This window comes from Onychostruthus taczanowskii, unplaced genomic scaffold, assembly GCF_017590055.1.
Source record: "Onychostruthus taczanowskii isolate IOZ18803 unplaced genomic scaffold, ASM1759005v1 scaffold58, whole genome shotgun sequence".
NCBI lineage: Eukaryota > Metazoa > Chordata > Aves > Passeriformes > Passeridae > Onychostruthus > Onychostruthus taczanowskii.
In genome coordinates this window covers 7,680,745-7,704,314 of record NW_024503457.1, presented here as the reverse complement: position 1 = coordinate 7,704,314, position 23,570 = coordinate 7,680,745, and the positions used below count along the sequence as shown (strand labels likewise).

General features: G+C 38.6%; 1 protein-coding gene and 1 non-coding gene across 2 annotated transcripts; both read right to left on the bottom strand.

The window, feature by feature from the left end:
* Positions 1–1,184: 1,184 nt before the first annotated feature.
* Positions 1,185–23,564, bottom strand: RNF149 (ring finger protein 149). Its single transcript, XM_041417984.1, has 9 exons — positions 23,148–23,564; positions 15,603–15,853; positions 12,684–12,752; positions 9,795–9,877; positions 9,187–9,283; positions 8,647–8,676; positions 6,333–6,528; positions 3,941–5,976; positions 1,185–1,783 (listed from the first exon to the last, which is right to left on the bottom strand). The coding sequence occupies exons 1-8, from the start codon at positions 23,365–23,367 to the stop codon at positions 5,918–5,920; spliced, it is 1,005 nt and encodes a 334-aa protein (XP_041273918.1). The 5' UTR covers positions 23,368–23,564; the 3' UTR covers positions 1,185–1,783; positions 3,941–5,917.
* Positions 3,519–3,631, bottom strand: LOC121343226. The gene has a single exon (XR_005953668.1). It is a non-coding gene; the product is annotated as a small nucleolar RNA SNORD89 (small nucleolar RNA).
* Positions 23,565–23,570: the final 6 nt, after the last annotated feature.

Sequence of the window (23,570 nt, the reverse complement as noted above, 5' to 3'; positions counted from 1 at the left end):
CTTTCCAAGGAATTTAGGATGTGAAAGTGCTTGGATTGATAGGATTTTCAGTCTCTTGTCTCATTTAGTATAATCTTTCAGTAAAAATCCTGCAAGAAATGTTCTGTAGTTATTAGGGCTTGGACTTGTGTAGCTTTCCAGTTCAAATGTATCTGGTCAACTAAAGTAACACTTATTTAAGATCTGTTCCAATTCTAGACACTGCTTCCAAACCCAATATATTTGCTATCAGGCATTTTTAGTGGCAACACTTAGAGCACAAGCTGGTTTAAAATCATACCTTAATGTTTTCTATCTACTAAAGCTAAAGCCCAGTTTGACTATATTCTGTGCAGCAGTACCCCTCTTTAAAAATATACATACATTTTACACTAGTGTCATAGACTAATGTCATAGTGCTACTATTATATTACAGCCAAAGTCTACCTGTTCTGCATCTTCACTGTATTTGCTTGAGTTGTACTGATAAATGTAATTTTTACATTTCTGTGACAAATCCAAGAATTAGGGACATATCAAGAAGCTTTTTTGATTTTATCATAGGTATGTCTGAGACATAATTTCAGAGCCCTGTGGTACTGGGGAAGTGCAGGTGACCTTTGTGAGAAGAAGGCTGCCCTGTACCAGACCCAGCCAGGACAAGCTGGCACAGCAGAGCCCCTCAGACAGGCTGGTGGCAGCTCAGTGGTAACCCTGGAGTGGTCTGTACCTGATGGAGAGGATCCACACTGAAGCAGTTCCTAAAGAATTGCAGCTCCTTGGAAGGAGCTCAGGATGGAGGGAACAGATCACCTGTTACAGGCTCACCCCCCACCCCATCCTGCCACCATGGATGGGAGAAGTGGCAGCTTACAGAGGGGTGGTTTTAGTCCTATACTACCCTACTCTCAAACTAATTTATTGCCATTTCAAAGTAATCTTCGTGAAGTCACAGCTCTTGTTCCTGTGATGGTAATTGGTAACCGTTTCTTATCTTGACCCACAAGTTCTTCAATCAATTTTCCCCCTCCTCACAAAGCAGGTAGCCAATGTTAACCCAGCCCTCCCAGGAATTGGTGACATGGGGAAAGCACCACATGCAGAAAGAGTCATCAGTTCATCTTGTTTTGTGCTGTGCTAGTGGTGTGTGTCTCAGATCCACTTCCGTGTACCAAAGAAAACAAAACCCTCCACCTTCTCAGACATTGCTTTTTAAAAGGTCTGTATAATTTATTATGGAATTTGAGCTTTTAGCCATTAAATTACAACAACAATGCATAACTTGACATTCTTACAACTGTACATACACAATGGAAAAGACAAGTGCTTAATCCAAACAATGCAACCGAATTAGTTCAAGGTTACAATAAAAGACTGTTGTGAACAGTTTTTGACAGACTAGCAAATTCAAATAATTCTCTGCAGGTATTTGTTTATAGTCGAAATAAGTGGCTTCAAAGTTTTGGAGTTAAGCTTCAGACTAACAAAATGATGGAAACTTACTCTGCTCTTCTGAATTAAGGAGATGCTCATTTAAAAATGTAGTAACATTACCATGTTTCAGATGGTGAAAAAGAGCTTCAGGTCCAATGGAAGTATAATGGACAGTCTCAGGCAATGCACTCTTCAGACAAATACATGCAATTATAAAGGCATTCTATTTTAAAAACTTTCTTAAATCAAGTTTTGCAATACAGTAGGATATCTGAGGAGAGATCAGGACCCATACTGAACAAAACCAAAAGCCTTCAGCTTGATTTGTGCACTTTTAATCAATTCCAATTCTCAAATCTTCACATATCACCTGTGAGAGAAAAGAACACATCCAGTAAAGATCAGTCTCAGAGACATGTTATAATTTTTTACAGGCATTCAGTTAAAAAAAAATTAAGCTGACATATTCCTTTTCGGGAACTGTAATTCACCATGGCCCTATTATAAAACTGCATCCTTTCAACTTACCCAAAGGGACAGTCTTGTTGGACTCTGCCCAACTACAATGGGCTGGTTGTAGAGGAACCTTGCAGGATAGCCAAAAAACCTGAATGACCATTCCCAAATCAATAGGTAATTAAAAAACGGCTTTGCCCACTTGACAAAGGTGTTGCAATGGTTTTTCTCTGTGCCAGTTGCAACCTAAACAGGACCAGAATTCCCAACAGGCCAGCTTTGGCAGGAATATACTGGTATGCACTTTATTAAGTCAGCATGGATTAAAGTAATTTCCACTGTAGGTAAATTATCCTACAACTCTTCCAGTAGACCTCTAAACTCTAGCCCTAATTACTGGCAACAAGACTAACTACTGGACTACATTCACATGCAATGTGTGGGGTAAGAGGCAGGGGAAAGGAGTTGCTGCTATCCTATCAAACTTCTCTAGTACATGCCAAGAATCTCCTCCAAGCATTACTTAGAGCCAAAGAAGAATCCAGTCTAGCAGTCATTAGAAAAAGAAAATCCAGACTTTCCAGTTAAATTGGTACTGCAAGTAATTAAATCATGAACATGCTTTTAGATCTGAAATGTCTATGGTTCATTTTTCCTTGCTATCAAGTCTGAAAGACAGTTTAGACTATTATTTACTACCAAGTTTTTTCCAGTTTGCCATATGTAGACTATTATTAATAAACTAAAATTTCTGAACAAAAAGGGGCCTCCGTTTTTTTCTTTAAGACAGGAACTCATGTTGACATGTTCATAGCTCCTTTTGTAAAAAAAAAAAAAAACAAACAAATTACATCACTTAACTTCACTAAATTTCTTCCTAACAGAAACAGCAGCAGTAGCAAAGCCATATCAATTAACACAACACTAATAAAACCAATTCCACAAAAAAACAGCTTCCCCTAGTCCTGCTAGGGATTGTTCCCAAGTGATTTATTCAGCATCACCATGGAGGGGTTTTAGGCTTCCTGTGGGTTCTGCAGTTTAGCTTTTTGTATAATGACACCACAGGAATGCCTCCAATAGGCAGCACTCTGCCTGATTACAGCAAAATCTAACAAAGGGAAGAGGTGTCCAAGACAAGTTCCTGCAAGTTTTACCTAAACTGTGCAGCTAGGAAGAGAAAAGTGATGAGGGCAGGGGGAGGCAGCAGGAGCCCACAACACACACAGCTGCAGCTCCCACACTAGACAGGACATGGCTGAAGCAGCAGAGGCAGATTATAGCTTCCCCAAATGGAAGGGAAGGGAGTCAGGAGGCACCTACCCTACGAAAAGGGGTGAGGGGGAGAAAAAAATCACTCGTTAGTTCTGATCTTCATACAAGCTTTTGGTAGGTAAAGTGTCAGAAACTAGCAATACCAGTTTGATCCAATTTAGTGGGGATCCAGATCAGCAATGTCTGTGCACCTGTATTTACCTACAGCAGCCTACACCCATTTACTCAACGTAACAGATAAGCTGGAACAGCAGGTCCTATGCTTCTTGTTTCTAAGCTTCTCTTGCTACTGTTTTAAGCTCCCTATATTGTCTTTTTCCTGCCCTGTATTTTTCATCCTACCTCTCTTTTTACTAATGCATGTCAGCTTTTTGACTGAGGTCAGACTAGTGATTCGCTTCGGATGATTTTTGTCATTGTGCTTCCAAGGAGAGCAAACTGCTTGCTGGAGGCACTGCAATTCGGCCTTTTGTCATCACTCCTCAGCAACACAGCTGGCCTCACAAGACTTATCTATATCAAAGATCAACTAAGTGCAAACCTATTTGACTGAAACAACTGTAACTATTTTCTGAATGACTGAAATGAAACAGGTGCAATGGCAGCATGTGAAACAGACCTCAGGAGTCTTCACACTCACATATTTTTTTAAGCCAGCACACACCAGATTTTATAAGCACACTTTTCAGTTTGCAGGTTTCTTAGCTTTTCTTCCATCTTTCTTCCAGATCTCAGATTTAATTCTTAAGAAAAGCTTTTGGTTTTAGAGGTATTACATAAAAGTTCAAGTACTTACCACAATTCTCCTCTCCAGAATGAATACTGTGCTGTAGGTATCAGCAAGACACAATCCACAGACTGACAACACTTCTCTTGATAACTTCTCTTTTGGTTCCTCCTTGAGCTAGAATTTAAACCCTCTCGACATTTACTACATCAATGTTCAGTTTTGTGTTAAAGAAGAGGGAGAAGACAGCTTTTAATATTGAAGAGATAGTTAAAAAGGCAGTTCTGGAAATGTTGATAAGCTTCTTTTGAAGACGTAAGTGTCCCTACACATTGTCTGCTTTAGTTGTGGGTTGTTTATTTATTTGTTCAGTTTTGGAGATGGCTGGTCAGTCATATTCCATTCTCATGTGCTTCTTGAAAGATAAAGGCATCACAAAAACTTGCACCTGCTGGTGACATCAGAACTACAACCTGACAGTTTTCCAGTAAACCTAAAAGTTATACTCCTACAGGGAAGAGGCAGATTTTTTAAAGTAGGCTTTAACAGGAATTTTTTTGAAGGAAATTTAGGGCGAAACATCTGCTCTGCAAAGTAGAAGTTCAGATTATATTTCCCCCTCTGTCATTTCTGGAACATTCATTTTAAAATTAAAAAAAGAAAGTTATTGCTTCTATTGAAGCTCAATGTAAGTTAGAAAAAGAATTGCATATTTTCTTAAAAACATTCCAAATATACATTTTAAAAACAAAATGCACTCTAAAACAAATGTCTAGTGAAAGACACTGTTTTAAGCAATCTGTAGCAACAGCTTTACAAAAGAAAATTGAGGAATGTAGCATATTATTTATAACACGACAATGCTAAAATCCTAAACAATTCGCTTAACACCCTTAAGTAGTGTTTTAAATATACATATTTCTTTACAAAACAGTTTAGCAATTCCTTATACCACTTACAGTATATAAATATTTGAGTAAGAGGTCATAATGGGAGATGCCAGGGTTTATATGTACTCTCAGATGCTTCAGATTTCTTAAGTGTTTTACTATAAGGCACAGTACTGCTAATCTAAAAGAAAGGAATAAAAGCTAATGGCAAATCCAGTCAAAACTCCTAAGGTGGAACATCCAGGAGAATTCCAGCATCTCTATGCAAAGGAAAAGAAAAAGCAAAACAAACCCAAACTTTGTATTTCTTAAGAAATGGTTTCAATTTGTACAAGCGGGGCAGGATGGGAACAGGAGCAAGAAGAAATTATGTAAATTCTTATAAATAGACTAATAAATATATTTTAGCCATAATTAGCCCTTTACCTCTGTTTTAAGATTGAAAGAGGTAACCAGTGTGCATATACTAAATGTCTACATGCTCAGCACGTGAAGACCACCTAGCACAACTTATTACTGCCAAATTCAGTATAGAAAGCTAGCAAGATGGAGGTTTCCCTTTCTCAACATCCACGCTGAGTAGAACACCTTACAAGATAGAATATGTATTTGTTACATGTTGCAAACAGCAATTTTTCCATCACAAGAAAAGGATATGCAACATATCCATTAAGTTATTTGATTCTTTCAAGGTTAATGTCTATTCTGAGAATATTCATCTCCAATTACAACAGTTCAGAACTTTCAGAACATTTTAATAGTCATAGCTTGTAAGTGTTCTCCATGTGTACATACTGAATGTAAATAGTGCATCCAAAATATTTAACCGTTACACATTCTACATTGTTTTCACTGCCTAGTCTTCATCTTTGTTACAGCCCTCTGGAACACAATGACATTGCAACAATGCTTACAGAAAAAGGGTTATTGCATTTTTTTTTTTTTAGGATGAGACATCCAGAGGAGATTTTATAAAATCCTCCTGTGTACAAAATTCTTAGTTATTAGCCCTTTTGGAACACCAGCTAGAAAAGTTTGAAAGGTAAAATAATTTACATTGTTATTTTTTTCTGTTCACTAGACAAAAGTCCATACTAATTAAATAAAAAATAATAGTTCTTCAACAGTCTATTCAAGATATCTTCCATGAAGCAGTTCAGTGGGAATTTCCATTAGATAGATGTTCTCCATGCCGGTTATTACTGGCATCCACATCTAGCAATCAGGAATTAAAAGAAAAATTGTTTGTTGTTTTACCATTTTAATATGCTTTATCTGTTACATTAATCCATACTCTTGCAACAAACTTCATACTCATGTATATCTCAGGTTCTTGAGATTCTCTGGGTAATCCTCTAAAGACACTGCTTAACATCTTTCTTTCCCCCACATCCAGTCATTTCCAGCTTGACAGAGTTCCTTGAAAATCTGCTTGTATTTTTTGAAGACCAGTAGTGACACCTCTCAGTCCGCTCTGCACTGCAATACTAACTGTTCACACCAGCTAGAGAAGGGCTTCTAATGCAATATCTAGTGCTAAGATTTGTCCAGTGAAACACTGAATTACTTACCAAGCAATGCTGTGGTTTCCCCTGCGTCCTCTTTTAAGCTGGTACACTGCAATACAGACTCATTAGTGGAAGAAGCTGACAATTCGCTTACTTCGTTTCTGTCATCATCTTGCAAAGCAATACTCAGACTTCCGACTGAAACGCTGCCACTTATGGATTCAGGTATTGGAACTTCAAGTACATCTTCAGGGTCCCCCTTCAAAATTAAACATATTTAACTGTCACTTTTGTCTACCATCAGACATCAACATTCCTCCATGTCACCTTTTGTAACCTCACCTTATTGGAAAAAAGACCATTTTTTTAGCTATTACATGTGCACTTCTGGGAATGGTCTTGATATTGTCCACTTTCAAGGTTATTGTCTGACTGCAAGAAAGAAAGCCAACCAAAAGAAAAGCCATTTCTCCAAAGCCACCCCAAAGCCAAGAGCCAAACAGGAAGAATCCACCCAGTCAGCCTTTTGGATGGATTACTTCAACACCGTAGCGACAGTATTGCTGAAGGTTAGGAGCAGGCTCAGCACATACGAAGTCCCACTGAAGAAACCTATTGATTCTTTGACTTTGCAGAAGTCTCCAAGTTCTGGTTTTTTCACTATACTAGTTGGCCAAGTTTTTTGTTTTTTTTTTTTTTTACTAGGATGAACAAACATTTACATCAGAACCAAATTCTCTCCTCCTCTACCACTAGCCTAACTTTAAGTCTGTTCCAAAAACACTAACATACAGGCTTGTCACTTTGCAGGAATGCAACATCTGTATCACAGGCAAAGGGATCTATTTCACCTATTATTTAGCATGAGCTACACAACTCTGAATTAATTTTCAGAATGGATCAAAGTCCTATATATACAGTTGTTTCTACAATTAAACACACTACCTTCATTGCCATAGATATACTGATGTTATTTATACACAAGCAAATATATTGCAGTTTAAGTAGCTATCCTTTTTGCTTACTCGCAAGTATTTTTCCCTTCCTCGAGCAACTAGCAAAGGCCCATCTTAAAATTTAAGGAATTCTAGGCTGATTCTTTCTTTAGCATCAAATCAGCATAATTTAAAACATACTGAATTTTAATGAGCTATAGGCATTCTACAATTGAATACAATCTTTACATCTGCAGATGGGAGGGGGCATTAATGATTTTGGATTCCAAAACTTAAACAGTTAAATAAGCACTGAAACTACAAAATTTAGTAATGCTCTACAAAATCAGTCAGACATGCTGAACTACAGTTCTCTCATAAAAAATAGCATAATAAAGAACTGGACCACTGAAGTCTGCTCTTTACAAAAGCCACGTTATAAGACTTAGTGCTTTTTTTCTACTTCAAGCCATTAAATATGTAAAAGCATCTGAAATATTTGTTGTCCATAACTAAAAACTGAGCCTTGAGCCTCTCTGCAGAAGGTTTAGTATATTTCTATAAGGCTGCATATTCTTTTCTGCAGGTTCAGAGTGAAGTGCTGAGAGAAGCTGCCCTGCTCTTTGCGCTTCTTTTCTTCACATCAGTAAAAAAATTCAGGCAATCACTCCACAGACAGGGCAACCTGGATCAAACTGAAAACTATGCTAGAAAAAAAATTCCTGAATGGTTTCCCACATTAGCTTCAGTGAGATTTGAACGACTGATGCAAACACAGAACCCATTTGCCTCATTTCATTAGTAAAATGAACTGGGTTTGTCTATTTAACATAATCCCATTCAATCTGCTTTCCAAAAACCATTTTAGGTGAAAAGCAGAGGAGTTATTACTCTTCCTGGTTGGGTTTAGTAGCGGTATCCTCTGCAACAGCACAAATTCAGAGAATATAATTATTCTGAAGGTTCCAGTATTTCAGTTTCCAGCTTGTATTTAAAAAGATAAGTCCTTCTGCATATAATACAAGATACATCAACCCCAAGAATTGAATGTGAGCAGAAACCAAGCTGCTAATATAACAATCTTAAAGTAACAATAGCTATTCCACATGACAATGAGATTGCAACTCAGGTAAAGTCTGACTTAATACACAGAAGAACCAAAATCTGGTATATACATATTACATAGCAAGAGTATTGTCCCCTTTAACAAAACAAAACAGTAGTTCCTAACACTCTTCCACAGATCTGGTAAGTCTCTGCAATGAAGTATGAGACAAGGTGGTCAAAACATAGACCTAGTGTATGAAAGGGAAGGCCCTGAAACCAAAAAACAAGCTCTATTTTCTAGAAATCTCTGCAGAGGAGATAAGAGAGATACATTCTTGCCTATAGCATTTTAGTGGAACTCAAGACTATTTATCAACAGTGACTGAGTAACCTACCGCATGTGTCTTCATCTCTCTTTTCTGGTGCTGTCAGAAAGAAATGAGAGCACATCATTTTCTCTACTTAACCAATTTCTGGTGAATGTCTTTAGGAAGGTTTTAAGTACCAGCTCATTTACAGGGATAAATCATGGGACATATGTGGAAGTACACATACACTCTATGTAGAAAAACTGTAATTTCTTCCTCTGAATCACAGTTCTCAACAACATCAAATATAAGTTCTAGATTTATTTAATTCAGTTACATTGTTGCAGCCTGAGCAAACAGTCTCACCTCTGCTTCAAATTCCTTAATATCAGCTGGAGATAGAAAAAACCAGATTATCAAAGAAGATTCATAAGCTGCTTGATATATTTAAGTTCTTACCCATAAAATTCCCTTATTTTTCTAGTTCTCATTGAATTATTCTTTGCATCTTTTCCCAGCTTCTCAAGTCTTGTCAGATAACAGCTGCTCTCATTCTAAACAGTTACATGAAGTCTTGCTTCCTAGACTGTACTTCTACTTTGAAGATTAAAGTAGTGTGCCACATACCCAGTATCCCAGAGCTTTGATAACGTCTAATTTACACATTGGACAAGTTCGGTGGTCCAAAAGCCAAGGATCAATGCATGTTCTATGGAAAATGTGCCTAAAGAAAAGAAATGCTCTTTAGAACTCACCATGAAAGCCACATATCCCTCCTTCAAACAGTGTGAAAGTTAACACATTAAAAAATAAACTTTTAAAAATAAAACTTTTTTTAATAAAAAGTTAAATTAAAAAATTTAAAAATAAACCGTTCCTTTACAATCTTGACTATTAGCTGCTGCTCAATTTACTAGTACAGCTAAGGAAACCTTCTGTCTCATGCCACCTTTCTGAAGAGGAGATGCTAATAACCACAAAGACACCACACAGTTATCAGTTCAACAGTGTACAGTTCCAATTTAAGCAAGCTCTACTTTAACCCTACAGTTCTCTCACTTGCTCCCTTGCCCCCACATACATATGAAGTGTTATGTGGTCTCACAGTGCCCTTTAACATTTAACATACAAACTGCAGCTTCAGCTCTGCCACCAGAGATTCAGAAGAATAGGAAATTTATCCCATTTCTTCAGAAAAACATGCTAAAGAGTAAAGAATAACTATGACAACTTACTTGCATGGCAGAATTCGGACAGTGTCCTTCAGTTTGTAGTTCTCAATACACACAGCACAGTTTTCCACATCAACATCTAAACCCTAAATATGACAACACATTTAAGTGTATTACATTCACGCTTCGTTACAGAACAAGCTTTGTGTAATAGCTTCAAAGAATGCAAAATATATTAAATGGCACAGCAAATAAAAAAAATCTACCTCATTTAATCTGAGATTCTATCAAGAGGTGATTTGATCAAGTTATCAAATAGTAAAAGCAGCCAAAGATTTTCTAATTTAAATAACTATACATGGCATCCTAAGTAATTCATTAAGTCTCACACGTTGGCTTTGTTCATGGGAGCACAGGAGTGTTTCAGCTGAAGGTAGCTGTAAGATGAAAACACTTTAAGAGATCAGCACAAATCAAAGTGCGCAATCTAATTCTGAACAAACGGTCCCAAAGATTTCCAAGAGCAGGAAGAGATTTTTGGGGTTGAATACTGCAAACCTCTTCTTCACCTTTTTCTTTCTTCTACCACATCCTAGCAAATATTCCTTCATAGCAAGAACAGAACAGAAGTAAGCAATTTGGGTTTAAAACCTTTCTCCAAGTTCACACTACACAGAACTTAATTTCCCCATTTCTACTTTTATCTAAGGGTTAAGTATCTTTTCTAGCAGGTCTTACTGTCTTCTTGAAACCATGCTTAGAGTTGCTGTGTAAATATGATGGATAGCTCCAAATACAAGAAAAATAATCCAACTTTAATTGGGCTGCATAAATTCTAAGTACTAGAAGAACAGACAGTGGGAAAATTCCTCTGCTTTCATCCCCAAAAAATTAGTATTTGTGATTTACAACTTACTAAAGCACTTCAGTTTCAATACAAACATTTAAACTAATTAATTCTGCAAGGAAACTTTCAAGTTCAAGGCCAATACTTCCCTCCTTTGCTAACAATTTACACAATTAATGCCTTAAATTCCCAAGTAAATCACATTAAAACTGTTCTTCATGTAAGCAAAGTTAAGAGAAGTGCTTATTCTATAACAAGTTATTTTTTATTCTGTACAAGAGGCAAAATCCAAGCACACCATATGCAGCACATACTCAAATGAGTGTCCATTTTACAATAATCCCATAAGCTTCTCAGGAAAAAGCAACATGATAGTAAATAGACTTTTAATATATGACCTATTTTTAGTTAAACATCTCAGCCTCAAGTGGGGATAATGAAAGACTGTATTGCATCACAACAAAAGAAACAGACTACTTTTTTCTTTAAATATTTCCTTTCAGCCATTTAAAATGTACATTAACAGAGTAGACGGAACAAACGTCCACACAAATTTATATTTGTTCATGAAAATACCCCTGCATCAGTGACATAAATTTGCTGATAGCAGGTTGATTCAAAGCACATTAATGAGCTCTATTTTAGCAGAGAGATTCTAACCTTATCTCATTCTACTCTTCTTAATGAACATGGCACTCATAGGAATAATCAGCATACTGTATAACAACAAATTCCCCCATTTTATTTACTTTAGTCAAGGGTCTATTTATTGGAAGGAACTCCCTGTATACTGCAAAAATCACACAATACAAATCCTATTTGGAGGATTTTACTGAACATCAACTTTAAAAGCGGTTAACATGTTCCGTGTGGTTTTTAACACAGGTTTCATCATGACCCTTCTGTGTCCCTTTCTTCCTACACTGACGACATGCTTTGATAGTGCTTTACACAGGCTTGGGTTCAATTCTGTCTTTCTTAACCTCTAATGTTGCCATTGTATGAACTGAAGTATGAATATCCCTCTGTTCACAGCATGAAATATATGCTCAACTCCATCAAAAAATAATCTAATTAAAAGTAAGAAATATTTGTAATACAATATTTAAGCATGTTGAAAGCATAGAAGGAAAAGGCAAGGAAATTCAAAGACACTTTTAGGATATTTTAAGTTTCAAAACCAATTTACTAAATGAAGGACATATTCTCTGTAGCACATGACCTGAACAGAACAGCTTCTGCTGGACTACTGCTTTTAAAGTTTTTACATATCAATGTCCTTTCTCACTTTGATTTTATTCATAGACTTAAAAATAACCTAATTCTTGTTTTTCATCTCCAAGTAAATCAGTCCTTAAATAAAAACTCATCAAGTAAGACAAGGGTTGAGGGGAAAAAAATTCCTATGTAGCAGCAGAAATCTAGACAGAAGCTAATTTTGCATCTAGGATCAGCACTCCTGAAACTCCAACTAAAATATTTTCTTTCAAAATGTTGGCTTTTTCTACTTCAGTTATTCTAATACAGCTGAGTTTAGGCCGTATGCTGTCAAAGCCAACTTCCTGAAAGCTGCTTTAATTTTTAGATTAGCTTTATTTCATAACATAGAAATGTATTTTAAAAAATGTATGCTTCAGGTTAAGCCTACACAGCTCCTTAACATATTATATGTCAAAAGATGAAACAAGTGCTTTATTTTTAAAAGCTTTTTATATTTTTAAGGCCTTCTGATCAATAAGATGATGAATGTTCTTTTAAGAAAACAGATTACATCAGCTGTAAGAACTGTACGGAAGTATTTTGCAATTCACTTGTTGATGTTTTCAAGTGCTGAAAAGATAACAATGTTTCCTCATCTCTATAGTACCAGTCCCCTATACATTCTGTATAACCAGATCTTATTTGCAACAAAGAAGCCTTAACTTCATAAGTAGCTCAGACTTGACTCCTTAATTTTAAGTTCTGCCTTTTAAGCATAGGCCCTGACATAAGCCTAGAATTGTATGCCACGCTGCAATTATGTTGTGGTAATTTTATTTTAAATTCTCTGAACACATTACAACCATTTTTAAAACTTACAGCAATAACCAGAGACACTGAATTACCTTTTCTCCACGTTTCACTGTATGCAGCTGAAGCTGGCTGATGGCTCTCTTGGTTTCTTTCCTATGTCCCTTGAAATAAGATTTTTAAGTGTTAGTACAGCCAGTAGTTTCAGGAATTACATTTCAAAGTTTTTTAATACTTTCCACGTGGATTACTGAGCCTTCTAAATGTGTCTAAAAAATGAAGTTGATCTCTGTGCAATGAATTTGTTTATAAAGTATTTCCAGGCAGCAGATGTTCAGTAAGTTGTGCCCCTGGGGCTCTGTAAGTGCCCTTCCCGCACGAGCGGCCCCAGCCGTGCAGGGACTGCCGAGCACACCGGCAGCTGCAGCCCCGCATCCTGACTGCCGGCATTAAGGCCCTTCCCACACAGGAAAGCTGAAACCCGCGTAGGCTTTGGAGGCAAGCAGAGCTGTAACAACAGCCGTACAACCAGACCTTCCAGTTCGGCGAGCCCATGAGCAAGCACACTGTAGGTTTTGCACCAGCCTGGGAGAAGGTGGAATCCTGCCAGGCAGCCTACAGCTGACCACCAGGTCAAAAGGCTGCTTGTAGCTATTAATACTTCCCCTCAGTTAAACACTGTCTCCTGTACTGGACAAAGCTTTGCACTGAAAGGACACATTATGCAAAGGAGATGACAAGAAAGGCTTTACAGACATGATGCACCATACTGGACTTCTATGCAGTATAATTATGCTTAGAGGGGAAGCGAGAAAAGAAAGCAGTACTGTAGTCCAAGACAAAGTGCTAGCTACTGCAAGAAACTGAGAAACTAAACACTCCCAGTTGACAGATGCTGACCTGTCTAGCAGCAACCCACAGTAAAGAAATATCATAAAGGAATAAAAAAAATCAAACCCATAATGACAGCTTTTCTCTGTAAGAATTATGATGACATCTATAATTTTACAAATGTATAGTACTGAAAATTGTCATTTTTTAATTTTTATGGTGTTAAAGATAAGTAGTCTGAAAGGTCTCCCAGAATGGACAAAATCAGCAGCAGAAGCCTATTCCACCTTCTCAGGTTTTTCTGCACAGTCCTGCTTTTATCTTCAGTAGCAAGGAGATCTTCTGTAATTTTACTGCTAAACTAATATTAGACTAAATCTTAAGACACCCATCTTCACTTAGCAGTTACACTGCAGCTTGCTTTAAAGCATAACATATTTAACTCACAAGTTTTAGTTTTAATTGAGTCTGTAAGCCAGGCAAAACAAGATTTGGATTAGAAAGTGGCTTTTTGTTTCCAAAATTCCTTTAAGACTCTTAATAATACATCTCTACTAACATCGTCAAAACATTTTCCAACTTTGTATCATTTTTATTTTCAATGGCTATTTTAGAAGATAAAGTATTGAGAAAAGGGAATAACCTTCTAATGCTAGACAGTTTCATTTATTTAAGAGGCATTCAGCTGACAAGCACTGGCAAAATCTACTGCCATTTGGATGACAACAGCAAAATCCTATTAAGAGTCTGTGGCACAAGTTTCTTAGAAACATCACATTCACATCCTTAAAACTAAAGTACACGATACAATGTTTCATAAAGCGTGTGAACTTTCCTCTGTGTGAGCTTTTAAATATAAAAGGCAACAGGAAGAAGCAACTTTCTTCACCAAACAACTGTTACAACACAGAAACACATCCCTTTTCCTATAAATGCTTCTCAAAAATTTTGTTTTCCCAAAAGTATTCTCAGAAAGTAAATGCTAAGATTTAAAGCTTAGTAAAAAAGCCTCCAGGAAATCAAAACTTCAGGGAGACCACAAGGTTAACCAATACAAAAGTCCTGTGTGTTATCCTCAGTAATTGAAAAGAGAAATTAAGTATTTTCCTAGAAGAGTCATCTAAGTCCTAAACAGAGTTCAGACTTCTGAAAGCAAACAAAAATCCCTTCCTTCCTCCCCCAAAGCTAGAATCTACATCATCAAGGAAAAAGCAGAAGTCCACATGCTAAGCACTAATTGAAGCAATATTTTTTCCTGAACTGAGGATAAAAAAAAAAAGAACCTGCAAACAGTAGAGCTGCTGATGATCATGGAAAAAACCTAACCTATCTGCAGTAGCTGAAAAGGAGAGGTAAGTGCCATTCTAAGGTATTTTCAAACTTCAGATGGACTTGCATCATCAACAACTCCATATAAGTTGCTCTCTTGATTGCAGGAGTCCAGAGGTCCCCTTCCAGCCTAAACTGTTCTATGATGAAGTACTTTCCTCAGGGGGAAAAAAGTAAAGCTGGCCTTTTTTTTTTCTTCTAAGTACAGAAATCTGAGAAGGGCAAATAAGGAGCAAAATTACTCCTTCCAAATCTCCTAAGTACTCTCAGTCTTCTCAGTACCTTGAGTAGCCCAAGAGAGCTGAATCTCACCACACACACATCTTCTACTCTGCTGTAATTCAGTAACTCTACAGTGCAGTTGTAGAATCACAAGTATGAAAAGTAGTTTTCATAAAGCTTTAGAACTAAAAATTCTACCCTGAAGAACATGTAGGTTTTATGAGAAAATTTAAAAGAAACAAACTTACCATGGTCTCTTTCCATTAAAAAAGTCTGGTTATGAAGTTAGTACTTTCAAAATTAAAACTACTGAAGAATGAAAATAACTTTTCATGTCAAAAGGAAGGAAGTTCAGTTAGGTGACAGATCACATAAGAAGCTGTTGTTGACAAGTGGCTAAATGTATTTCTCATTACTTCATATGAGCATCTAATAATTATAACTAGTCAAACTTGTGATGCCAATTAGCATAGTGCTTATTAGCCTCACTGACTGCTGCTGAGCAGCTCTCGGTTGGCAAAATAGGAAGAAGGCACAGATCTTCAAGAATGCTCCAATAAACAATCAAAGTTAGGCAATTGATTTGACAGGAGAAGGAGGTCAATACTCTTAAGTGCCATTAGCACATTTACCTGGTTTCCAAACTGTGATCCCGTATAGAGGAAACGCTGTATATAGTAAAATATGAGCCAAGCAAGTGATATAATCATCATGGTGATGAAGGCGATGGCTACAAACACAACTGATTGACCACTAATGTATTCTTGCACGTGTCGTGTGCCAACAACAATACTCATTGTTACTGGAATCCCTCTTCGTACTGGCTCCAATATCTCTATTCCTTTTGGATAGCCAACCATTATCACCACTGTATTTCCTGTTCCTGTTGGAAGGAATAAAAAAAGAAAAGAAGTCAGTAGTCACAGTAAAAGTGTAGGCATTCTTGCTTGAGGGTAATTTGCCTCTTCAGTTAAGATCAGCAAGTAAAGTTATAGGAAAGCCTCCAGTGCTTTTTTTCAGGCACAGCAGAATTGATAGAAAATTTACTGGTAAAGAATCCTTTATTTACTTTCAAAAACTCTCAAGCACAAGACAAAGCTCAACAGATGCATCTTTACTGCTCAAGGCCTATAGTCATCATTCCACAGTGAAGTAAGACGTGGAACCATGCAAAAAAACAGACAAGTCACACACAACTCATCTCGAAGCAGTTTAAGTTCTAGCTTGCAGCTCAGGAACAGCTGGTCTTTCATTTGTCAGCATGGGAATTTTAGTTGCAGATGGAGACAGTATGTGAACATCACAGAGAGACACTTCAATTTAGTTTGAATCTGAATCTTTAGCCAAATTACACTGGATATATAAACAAAAGAGAAAAAGATTCATATATTTAATAATAAATTGAATAATAAATTATTTTAAACTTTGAAATACTTACAGATTCTTTAATAATAAATACTCAAAATGTAATGAGACTTCATGACAAGGACTTGTCAAGAAATACTTTGTAACTCTTTTGGGACCAGTGAACAAAAGGATTTTTCTAATGTATTAGATGTCTAGAACTCTCAGTTCATATGAAAGAAACCTAATTTCAAAAAAAACCCCAAAGCCTTTAGGCAACATACTGCCACCAAAACCAGTAAGATACTATCAAGACCAACTAGCAAAATCCAAAGGCCTCTGTGACTAGTGTTTTACTCCATTTTTTTTTTTTCTGGAAGAATACCCAGTATTCTCAGAAATATCTAGCCCAAATAATACAAAACAAGTTACAAACAAGTGTACCTACTAAAAATGTCACATTTTTCACTTTTCTATTCTATTTTATTTGAATAGTTCTTACTTTGTGTGTACCACCACTGCTGTCACCTCGGTAAGTCACAGCTTCATAGTTTACTTTGCTCTCCTGCCTCTGAGAAAAAGTGAAACTAGTCTTGATTCAGAGAGAAAGGAAGAAAAAGAGAGGCGTTTTCCTAGCTGAAAATCTAAAGCTGCAATGTTACAGCTACCTTTTCTAGATTCACAAAAGACTAGCTACCTGCAACAAGATCTCCTCCTGAAGGGTTAAAGCCTTTTTCCCTTCTGGCGGTGTTAGATTCCTTACAGAGAAGCTATGCCAGAAGAAATGGCTTCCTTATTTATAGCATCACATCAAATGGGGATTTTCAAAACTCAAAGCTGCATTCTGGCCTCAGCCACCTCTGCCTACTAAGACAAAGAGTTATTTGCCTGAACTATTTAAACCAAATTCCTTTATTTGAGGAAGGAAGAAAGCTGTCAGGCTTTGACAGCTTTTCAATCTGACCGCTCTGCTATCAAGAAGTTTGCAGAAGTTTCACTTGTGTATGTAGAACTCTTCCCTCCATAAGGCATATATAGCTTGGTCCGGATGAAAATTAAAAGTTCCAGGCATTAGCTGAATAAACCTCTCTTCTCAACTTCACCTTAACACAACCATCCCACCTCTGTTCACCTACTCTAAGAACCACTACACCTGTGTCTACCAGATCCAGACCCAGCAAAAAGAGGATTTTCCTAAGAGGGTCACAGTTACATCAACTTGTGCCTCCCCTCAGGCACCCCACTCTGCTCACCATCTACGTTGCCTTGCTTGGTGGGTGTGCTTGGAGACACAAAGCAGTGAAGCTGAGGACAGACAGACAGACAACAAGCACCCAGGCTCCACTAATCAGTTCTGCTCACCAACAATGTGTCGATCCACATGATACCCCAAGTCCAAGCATACCACAACTTGGTTAATTAATATTGTTCTTCTCTCTGAAACAGCACAAAAGCACTACCAGAGAGCCTCATGAATCTCAGAGAAGAGTGTGAAACACTCTGCTCTCTGACCCTGCACAACTCCACAAGGAGTAAGCAAGAAAAAAAAAAATATGAAAGTGAGAATTTATCTTACATTGCTAAGAACTGCTATCCCTACACCCAAAATGTGTCCTTCATCAATTGTAAGAGTTACAAGTAACAGGAGGGGTGCCTAAGGACGGCCAGGGAATGGCACAAATTTGTTGGCAAGATTTATGTGGTTCATCCAAGCTTAAGGAATAAAAGGAAGTTTCAAGATTAGAGGCAGCCTGGATTTTTAATCAGTAAATTTCCACCTCAGTCCTGAAATCTTAAGTCAGTTTAATCCTGCTATCTGATTCTCTGCACTATTTCTAATGATGAAGTATTTAAAAACCCCCACAACAGTAAGTATTGTCCTTCTCTGCTTTGTCACCAGAATGCCCAGCCATCAGACAGTTATTTCCTTGAAATGAAAGTCAGGCTACTTTTGCACAATGGCTGCTAGGCAGTGTGACACCTTCCACTTTTAGAATTAACATAAGCATACCATACATTTTTAAATAAATACCCATTAAAAGCATTTTAACCGTTTTAAAGACTTGGTGATGAACCTGCCATAAAAAAAATACATGCAACTAAACACAGAGGCCTTGAAGGTCATGAGACAGAAGGGGAAGAAGACAAGAATAATTGCAATCCATGACTACAAAAGGAACAAGAGCAGTCTCAGAGAAGCAGTTGCCCTGAGCAGCCTGTAACACTAAGGGTTTTAACTCATTCCTTGCTAATTTTAGCCTGCTGTTCTGAAACTCATTATTCAAAGACTGAAATGATGGTGAGTCATTCCATCAACTTCTTCAACTGCCACACAACTCAGACACCCCAAATCACATTTATAAAGAAAATTTCAAGAGTCACATATATGCATCTACTGAAATATTGGCTTTGCCTTTCTATAACCTTCTAGTTTTACAATAAATAATCACATTTTTACTTTGCTAGAGTAAACAACTTTTTTTTTTTTAGATTTGATTGATGCTTCAGTAAAATTGGGTCCCCTTAAAATTTGGTCTGTGCTTTTTAACATTATCAGGGCTGGCAGATCCTTAGGATACTTGCAAAAAGGGGCAAATTTGGAACTCTGAAGATGAAGGTATGTTTCCGGACAGTGCAGACAGTTTTACTGCTACCACTCCCAGTATTTTCCTGCAAAAGGAAACCAGCACTCTACTGATGAGGAAGAAGTAGGACAGGTACAGATCTTGATTGCAGGCACACCAAACTACATTTATTTCCATTCATGCTAAGAGATTAAGAAGATACTTTTCTGTCATCCGGAAACTGATCACAGACACACCCTACTTTTTGTCCTCCTGAGAAATGTCAGACAGCTCCCAGAGTTCCACCATCTTAGTAAAAATGTTTAAGGTCAGTCCACTGGTTTATTTAAGCATAGGCACCCTACTAATACTGCCACAACTAACACCAAGTATTCTTTTTAGCTCCTGTTCCAAACATATGCTAACAGTACACTAACAATCCCATAACAAGCTTTGTCTTGTCCCCAAACACATCTCACCTAATCCCTGGTGCATGTTGTATTTTCACCTGCCTCAAGGAGGATATATAACCACTGGTATATATTTTCTTTCCACCTGAGTGCCAAAACATATGCACTTTAATCTATAAGACAGATATAAGCAGCTACTCCTGCTTCTTCAGAACATCATTACTAGCTCAACATCATAGAGTCATGTGTTACTAAAGCTAGCCACTGTCCTTTCAGCAGTTACAGTACCAGAAACTTTCAGTAGAAAACAGCAGTAATACAGGAATTATGCACTATTTGAGAATCCTGAGTAGTCCTGCAAGCAGTGTAACAAAGAGTTGAACTACATGCCAAAATAACTCTTAACTCTGCTGCCTGGAGATGCCAAGAACTTATAGAATCATGAGCACAAAGTAATTTGCATGTGTTTTGTTCAATATATGTGCATTAAAAAAAACATGACAATGGAGGAAAGAACTAGTTAGATGTATGTTGGCAAATCAAAGACCATTTTCATTATGCAGCCAGTCATACACTCAAATTAAGTCCCAAGCTTCCCTTAAATCCACAAACCATGAATTAAAGCCCTAATCCAGACCTACCTCAAACTATTACAGCCACTGCCTCCCATCCCTGCATTTCAAGCAAAACCGCATTTCATTCCATAGTCCACGATAAGGTAACTTATGTTCTGATCAGGATCACCAAACCCTAGCTTGGGGGGGATACTGACACAGTTGGATGCCTAGAATGAAGTGTAGCAGGAAAACTATAGAACCAGAAGACCCTGTTTGCCTCCCATTGCAATACACCTCTGCCTCCCCCTAACTTCTGGAACAGAAGTGAGCCTCTGACGCTCCTTAGTCTGGTCTCTACAACACTCCACACTCTGCCTCTCCAGATTCCTCTCCAACCCACTCCCAGCTAATATTTAGGTGCAATATTTATTTTGGTTTTGGAAAGCGATTTGAAGCTTCTGTATTGTATTAAGTTCACCATCATCACCAAAAATGAACGGAGTTAGGACTGCCTGCCAAATCTGTAAAACCGAAGTCTGAATTTCTGTCGTTCAGATTCAGTAAATGAAGTACAACTCCCCCAGTCATTTGGGTAAAATGAGAAGTTTTCAATAGAAAAATCTTCCCAGCCACACATGAAATTGTGTCACTATTACTTTCCTCGAGGAGAGGAGTCATCCAGCATTTTGAACAATGTAATTTGGACAGAGAGCAAAGGCTTGAAATGAAACATATCAGTAGAGTCACATTTGCAGAACCTTCTTTTGGAAGAAGGGGGAGGATTTCAAGGCTACACGTTGAAATTCTCGACTCTCTTGTTCCAAAACATTAGTTAGTATCCCTACTCACTGCACTCATGAAGATTACAAGGTGAAAAATACAGATTATTTGGAACATTTGTCCTTTTTTAAATGCTTTGACACCAGCTATGAGAAATAATTTCTTCACCTAATCAAGAACCTTTCTTTTAACTCAGGGTGATGCCTAAAAACACCAAAAGACAACTGACCAAAAAAATAGCACACATGTATCACATACATCCCAGAAAATTCAAAGGCTAGGTTTTCCAGGAGAATGAAAAGATGGCACTGAGATCACAAAAGCTGTCTATCACCTTCACGTAATTTGGGCTGCATCTCTACCAGCCATAACCACTGTTCCATCTCATTTTCAGTGCCACTAATTGCAAACGCATTAAGCGGATTTTACTTATGCATGTAACTCCACTCTTCAGTAACTGCACTGCAGATTTCCCAGAGTATTTATCCTCAGCACTCCTCCCAGAAGGAAAGCTTGCTTCCTTATGTGCCAGTTCACAAATCCCTACACAAAAATGAAAATGTAGATCCTGTAAACCATAGCTTTACCTTGCACATTCTTCCCTGCCAGTCTTCCACAGACCTTTCCATCATCTCCCTTCAAATAGCCTAAGATTTAAAACACTAACAGTACCTTTTCCCTTTATTCCCAAAGTGCACTGAAAGTGTTTAAACATTTGCATGCCTGAAAGTGTCAACCATGAAACAAGCATTTATGACTACATCACAGCTCGTAATTACATTCCAATATATTATAATCCCATTCAAACAATCATAAGGTCAAACCTGCATTTATGAAGTCAGTATAAATACAAATGTATTATTGTATATATGCACTATATTAAATCACACTCTCTACATAGGTGTAACTTTCATTAGCAACATTCTGCCAGTTCAAGGGAAAAAAAACCCAACAAGCAGCAGCCAGAGAGCACTTCTCTTTACACCACTAGCAGATATAACTGTACTAGTGAAGTTCAAAACTGAGTATTAAGCCCAAGAAGGTCTTCTGTAGCACAAAGATGACAGCAGAAAAGAGAACATTTAAAAAAAAAAAATTAAAAATAAGCAAAATGGGAGAAGCAGAAAAAAATTCAACAAAAGAGCAAATAATACGTACAATGGGGAATGGAGAAGAATGAGGGAAAAAAATTTGTACTGATTGGCCAATACAGGGTGAAAGCAAAAAAAAAACTGTTGCAGATGAAAACAGTATTACACAACAAAGTATCTTAATCACCACCTAGGATCAAAACCAAAGGTTCATTTTATCTAGAATCTCACCTCCACTTTCACAGTGAACTAAGAATATGAAATGGGCCAGGCTGATCTCAAGCAAGCAGTAGGCTAAGAACAAGAATCATGATTCCAATCCCCCAGTTGGTGCCAGTGGGTATTCCAAGAGGAGAGATTTGTTTTCCAATAGATAAATCACAAGTGCAATAGAGCAACAGTTCCCTAGCTGAGATTTTCAGCTCACTACACTAAGAGAATAAGTTTGTTTCCTTTAGAAACACATTATGGCTTTACTTCATCCAAGTCCCTGGCCCTTCCCTTCCTAACAACCAGGAATGAGAGTCCAGGCACTAATAAACTCATTGTAGCAAAACCATGTGAGGCACACATTTACAGAATTTTTTACTTAGTTTGCCTTGTCTTCGCATCCTCCTCTGAAGACCTTCCAGTTTCTTAAAAAATCTATAAAAGCAAACAGATTTTACTGCCAAGGTTTTTTTTCACCTCTTTGATTTAAGCATTTAATATTGTCATAACCATAAAAATTCAGCAAGTCTTTTGTGTCATAGCCCAAGCAGGGACTGCGGTGACACAACATCTGGATTCCTATCTCGGCAAAAATCACAGAACCTTTCTGCAGGCTACACAGCAGCAGTAGTACGCTGAGACAAGCCAACCTCCTTCTCCGGGATTCAGTTTTCCTAATGCATTTGCGAGCGTTTAAGGATTACCTGACGCTTACACCTCTCACTCGCAACAGACCTGCGCAGGAGAGGACGACAAAGCTATTACAACAAAGCCTGTTCTAAAGCTATCTTCAAATAGCTACAGCTGTACCTTCAAAAGCACCCGAAGGCATCCTCGGGATATCTGGTGCCTTTCCACACGGCCTGCAGAAAGCGGCCTACCTGTGACCGCTGTAGCAGGGTACCAGGCACAAAGGTATCCCTAAAGGAAATGCAAGCCTCCCACCCCAGTCTGCCACACGACTGCCGGTCCCGATGCGGCTGTGCCGCATTTCCTCCCCGACGCCCGGCCCGTAACTTGGGAGACACAAGACGGTCCCGGCTTTTTTCCCTAGCGTGCCTTACAGGAAGAGAAAACAAACCCGCGGTTTTCTGTACCATTTTTGCAGGGATTTCTGCCTCCCTACATGCCCATTCCTCACCGCGCAGAGCCGCATCACCGATGCGGGCCGGCGTTAGACAAAGCGATCCCCCCGACCCTCGGCGAGCGCGGGGAGCTCACCCAGGTGGGACATAGAGACGGTGCTGTTGCCGAATCGGGCCTCGTTGTAGATGACCACAGCGGCCGCCCGCTTCCGCGCCGCGTTGGTGACCTTGTCCTTGAAAGTGCAGCCGCCGCGGGCCACCAGGGCGATCCAGGTCGGTGGGTCGCCCTCGGGGGACCCGCGGCCACCGGGAGGCAGCGGCACGTCGTAGTCGGTGTCGGCGGCGCAGCCCTCCATGTGGCGGGGCGAGGCGCCGCGGGGAATGCCCACATGGCCCCGAGCGCTCTCCTTGGGCGAGCTGTCCCCGTAGCGGCCGCTCTCCGTGCTGCCGTGCACCGTGCGGTTGCTGAGCGGCTCCACGTAGGCCGTGCTCACCCACGCCGTGTACCACTCCAGCGCCCGGGCGGCCGCGCACGGCGGCGGCGGCACCCCCAGCGCCA